General features: G+C 45.2%; 1 protein-coding gene across 1 annotated transcript in view; it reads right to left on the bottom strand.

The window, feature by feature from the left end:
* The window catches only part of OPN3 (opsin 3), a 24,597-nt gene extending 21,768 nt beyond the window's left edge, over positions 1-2,829 (bottom strand). Inside the window, 2 exon segments of the mRNA XM_009276182.1 lie at positions 2,477-2,498; positions 2,500-2,829. Coding sequence (XP_009274457.1) covers positions 2,477-2,498; positions 2,500-2,829 — 352 coding nt within the window.
* Between the last annotated feature and the right edge of the window lie 2,818 nt (positions 2,830-5,647).

Genomic DNA, 5,647 nt, shown 5'->3' with positions numbered 1-5,647 from the left:
CTTACAAATCACTGCTCTCTTCATAGGCATATTACAAAATGAAAATAGAAGCTATGGTGGCAATAGTCCAGATGGCAAACAAAGTGTGATGCTACCTGCAGGGCATAATTTTTTTTCTTTTCCTCCCTCAGTATTGATATGCCCCTGCAGTCCTACTCAGTTAGGTGGGGAACCACTTATCTTCACAAACAGAAAAGAACAATCTTTCTATTTCCAGATGAGAATATGAAAACAATACTATGTACAAAAAGAAAGCTTAAGGTTAGACATAACTTTATTAGGTTAGCGTCAAATTATAATAGCCAAGTTAAATACTTTCTATTACTTTACATGAATAAATGTTCATGCCTGAACAAAGTAAATTCAGGCATCAGATATTCCTGAACATTAAGTTGCGCATTCTCCCTACTTCCATATGACAGACTACACACAAACACATACTTTTCTAATACATCATTAAAAAAATTCTTCCTACTGAAACACACTATGGAAGAGGAAAATAGTATGACCAAGCACAGGAAGATGTAATTTTGTAAGTCAGTAATGCTAGCTGAACCACTCTGTAGATAAGGCCCATGAATTTGCCTACATTTCCTTATGAACAAGTTTATTAGAGGGATGCAGGAAAGCATCAGCACCGAATACATTTATAGTGACAAGTTACGCAGCACACCTCAAAAAACAGAAGTGAAAAAAAAAAAAATCACGTGTGATCAAGCATTTTGCCTGCCAATTTATCTCTCATTGTTTCTATTTGTTCCATCTTTGGAAGATGGTAAGAGATGATTATAGTCTGCTTTTTATATTACCCCTACTACACATCTCATTTTTTGACCCTATATGCAAAATGTCTTCATCAAAAGTAGTAAGCATAATATATAAGGGATAAAGATAGGAAGAGATAAAGATACTTCACTTCTCCCGTGTAAGCTTAATGTTCAGCTACCTAGCAGAAACTGGTTCACAGACACTTGAGTTTCTCAAGTATTTGAACTGGCTAAGTGATATAGACAGCCTTATTTTAGCTGGGTTCTTTAGTACTTTCCCTGATAACACTAGGAAACAAATGTCTGAGAGCTGGGCACCGCAGAAATCATCCAATACCAAAACTTGCACAAACATCTAACCACATCCTGCATCCACCACAGCTTCCAAGACACAACATTTTTGCTGTACTACACAGCAGCAGTCAAATCAACCATGAGAAACCAGGCACCTTCGTCGCAGCAGCCCACCAAAGGCATACAGTAGCACCATGTGAAACAAAGATTTAGGCAGGAAAGCTGCAAAGCTTATGAAACACTTTAACTTGCCTTATTAAAGCCAGTTCTCAGCACACACACATTGTGTGTGTGCACGCGCACAGTGATCCACCTCTAATTTATACGCCTCTGCCAGAAGAGAGGATCTAGTTACTAATTAGCCAAACACTTTCACCATTAGGAACACAATCCTGTTCTTTTACAGCATCCTTCTGTCAGTAAAAAGAAAGCTATATTTCTTTTAACAGACTGCACGTACATAGCTGGACTGCACCCTGTTCTTTTGCAGGCTTCTGTAAAGGTTACGTATGAATTTCAAGAAAGAAAACAGTAAAGAGCTTACATTTTCTAAAAATGGAAATAGCAGAAGTACTCCTTCTGCAGTGCTAAAAATCCCATTTCACGGGAATCGGTGGTTTCCCGAATACCAACTGTGACAGTGTTATGGCTGAAAGATAGTACCTGAGTTTCACATACGGATAAAGAAATTCAAGGCGTTGCCACACGCTGGACAGGCAGACAAGTCCGGACACGGGGGCGGCTGCACCCCTCGGGGGCAGGGGAGCACTGCCACAGGACGCAGACATGTTTTCACCTGTTCCACCGAGGGGGGACGCTGCTGACCCCACAACCAGAGCCGTACGTGCTCCTTATCCACAGATCGCAGCGTTTCCTCATATAAAATACAATCTTTTACGCTCATTAAGTCTGCGCAACACTCGGCCAACTCGGAGACCCCTTTTAACAACACTGCTGTCTTTTCCCGTAAGTTTCCCGTCACACCGGCAAGCGCGGGAGGCCGAGAAACAGACTCCCGATGAATTAACTGTTTGCTCCGGACCGCTTCCCTCAGCAAAGCCGACTTTCTTACCAAAACTCTGCCGTGCGGCGCCGCCGGGAGGGGGACCCCCAGGGAAAGCGCCTCCTCCCGCCCCGCCAGGGAAGGGGGGCGGGAGCGCTAACTGAAATGGGGCGAAAAGCTGATCAAGGGAGGAAACCCCCGGGACGAAGCTGTGAGGGACGCGGCGGTCGCCTGAGGCGGGGGAAGGAGGCGACGGTTGGGGCGGAGGTACGTGACTGTTGGGGACAGGTGGGGTGGGGGGACAGGGCGCGGCACCCCCGGGGAAAGCGGGCAAGGAGAGCGAGGGCAGCCGAGAGGAGGGACCCAGCGGGACAGGGAGGGGACGTGAGGCCACCGTGGCCCCGTCACCCACCGAAGAGGCTGGTGCTGAAGCCCATTTTTTACGCAACCAGCGGCGTCCCACACCCAGCGGCTCCTCAGGCAGGACATGAAGGTAAGGCTCACGCCGAAGACGGACACCAGCATGTCGCTGAGGCTGATGTTTACGAGGAAGAGGTTGGTGGGCGTGCGGAGCCGCTTGAACTTGTAGTAGAGCACCAGCACCAGCAAGTTGTTGCACAAGCCTAGCATGCCGATGGTGGCGACAAGCAGCGCCAGCAGCTCGTAGGTGCCGGCGCTGAAGAGGGGCCGCTCGCCCGGCACCTCCTGCTCCGCCGCCGTGGGCTCCGGGCAGCTCGTCGTGCCCGTGCTGTTCCCCGAGGGCATGGCTCACAGCACGCCGGGGCCCAGCCGGAGCGGGACTAAGCTTCTCCGACCGCTCCCAGCCCCATCGCAGACTGCTAATGAGGGCAGGAGAAGGAGGAGCCCCCTCCGCCTTCCCGCCCACGGAGGGCGCGCCCTCGGGTGGCTTCGCCCTTGCCTGCCCTAGGGTGGGCCCGGGGCAGGGCCCGGGCCCTGCCGGGCGGTCAGGGCGTTGCTCACGGCGGCATAAACCCTGCGAGCGCGTTCTTGCCGCTACACAAGGCCTGTGTGGGTGCCGCATGGCTCCTTCTCAATAAATACCTCACCTCGGCCTCTCACTTGCTGCGGTGAGCAGCCTGGTCATGACTGGGATGCAGCTGTCTCCTCCTCTTCATTAAAATCTTCCTTGTGTTTTGGCTCGGTACGGCTGCCTTCAGCAGCGATTCCCTCTGGGGAGCCGCGTTCGGGCAGGCCACCTCAGCACCCTGCTTGGGGAAGAGGTAGAACCTGCTGAACCAATATTTAGAATTCTTCTCCAGATATCCTGCCAATGAAAACTCCTATTATGGAGATAGTTTCTTCTAAGGTGCTTCCCCACAGTGCTCAGAGGTGGCTCTAGTAGTTGCATCCTCACAAAACGACCAGCAGCATCATGGCCCAGGCAAACTTGTGGTGCAAGTGAACAACTTTTTGTCAGCCACGGAGCAAGTAAGGTACCAAAGTTCACACTATGAAGTCACCTATTTTTATACCTTTGTCTCCAGCGTGTGTTGTGTGAAAACAGTACAGGAATGCCCAAGCTGCCTGTGTACAGCTCTAGCTGGTTTTAGTCAGGGTGTTGTACTGACCTCCAGCTGTGCTAAGGTAGCTGTGCTGTCTCCAAATCCAACCCGTCCCTGAATGTATCACAGTGATTTTTGCTCAACATGGCTTTGGGCCTAAAACACCTTGCCAGACCAAACACCACTCTTCCTCACAGGAAGACCTCTAGTTTGTTTGCTTTAACTAGCTGACCCACATATGTGCTGATGTGTGACAGCCTTCACAAGGGCCCAAATAAATCTTTCAGTTTAGATCTATTCTTAGTTCAGATGAGAAAAATAAAAATAAAATTAAATATGTCAGCTGTGGAAGCAACAGAATTTTCATGGAAATGTGTCTTGGCAAACAATACCTTGGGTTTTTTTCCCTCTCTTATACACAGTGGTTTTAAAAGGGCTAGACTGAGGGTGTGATTCCTTGTGGACTGAGACTGAAAACATGGGTAGTTGAGGTAGGTTTGATGTCTTTCAAAACGCATATCTATATACAAATTATGGGCTTGTTATGGCAATTTTATATGACAAACTACTGCTGTTAACGCAAGGGTTAGGAATAGAGAAAGTCATGGATAAGAAAAATAAAACAGATTAAAGTAACTATTCTTATCAATGTTAACTTTATTTACAAGCTATGTTTTCAAATCCATCAAATATGATTTAATCGATAACTGAAAACTACTTTAAAAAGCTAGTTCAGTCTGTTTCTTCATCACTGGTCTTCTGTTTTTTTCTTATTACAAAGGCAGCAGGAGCAGCTGCCTTTCTCAAATCAATTATATTTTTCCCCCTAAAAGCTGGATTAATAGGGTACATGACCTTCCAAAATTTCTAGTAACAGACCACTAGTACTTCAGCATGGGCTTTAGGGAAGGCATAATTTTTTAGCTTTCCTTGCCCATAAAAGAGGTTTACCTATGTATGACAGACCGTGTGCAAAAATGTTATGTCAATACACAGTCATGGGTTGGTTTAGGACCAGTTGCTGCGTGATGAAAGTCTAACAATAAGACATGGCTGGGCCAAATTAATGGTATACCTCATTGAGAAGAAGACATCTCTGTCTTCTGCCTTTAAAGGAAAATCTTAAATTGTGTACCTTTTTTATCCCTTCAAAATGAAAGAAGCGAAAAGCTGGTAAGGAGGAGCAGAGGAGAAATGTAATTTAGTGAGTAGTACATGTTAGACAACATACTGTCCATTGGCAGATTCCATTATATACTTAGGGTTTCTAAGTAGTTTTTCACTACAGCACCTGTCAAAAATACTCTCTCTAGATGTCTTTTGGATTTCTAGAAAATAAGAGAAAGAGAGTCCATAAATTACATTTTACAAAGATCTTATCTCAGAATTCCTGGTTTGGGATTTTTCATAACAAAATTAAATAGATACATAAATATGCAGTGTCTTCAATGCTTGATTTGATAGTGGTCACATTATTAATATTGTTAAATTGCTAACATTATTCAAGTGATCTTGAATACTTCATGGGCAGAGTTCCATTTGTCTTCCATGCAGTGTCACTATTCATGAGAGACACAACAAAAAGAAATGCTGTGTTATTGTATCATCAGGTCAAAGGCAAAGCTGGAAACAGAACCCTGACTCCTAATTCTAGTCCAGTACTTGTTTTACCTAACACAGTCTAGAGCCAATGCAGCTATGGTTTTGATAATCTAATTAATTCATTAGCCAATCCTTTTCTAACTTTCATGCAATTAAAAAGCTGAAACATTTAAGAAACCCAGATGTCTGCTTTGCAATGCTTCATCTTTGCACTATTTTATTTTGGGACCAGACCCTGCTCATCAAACATGCATGCATATTAATGGAAATGCTGCAAGAAGGATTTTACCTTTGCTTTTATAGTTGCATGAAAGGAGAAACCACAACCCAGTATTTGCATTTCTGGAAGTGTATGTGTGTGGCTTACTGGAAGTGTATCTCAACTCAAAGTACTAAATATATATGTAGCTGAGCTCATGGGATTAAAACAGTAGAACAAGAAGCTGGAACACAAGGTC

Source organism: Aptenodytes forsteri, unplaced genomic scaffold (genome assembly GCF_000699145.1).
Source record: "Aptenodytes forsteri isolate BGI_AS27 unplaced genomic scaffold, ASM69914v1 Scaffold10, whole genome shotgun sequence".
In the NCBI taxonomy this organism is placed as follows: Eukaryota; Metazoa; Chordata; class Aves; order Sphenisciformes; family Spheniscidae; genus Aptenodytes; species Aptenodytes forsteri.
Note: the sequence above shows the minus strand (reverse complement) of the source record. Positions and strands in the feature narration are given on the sequence as shown.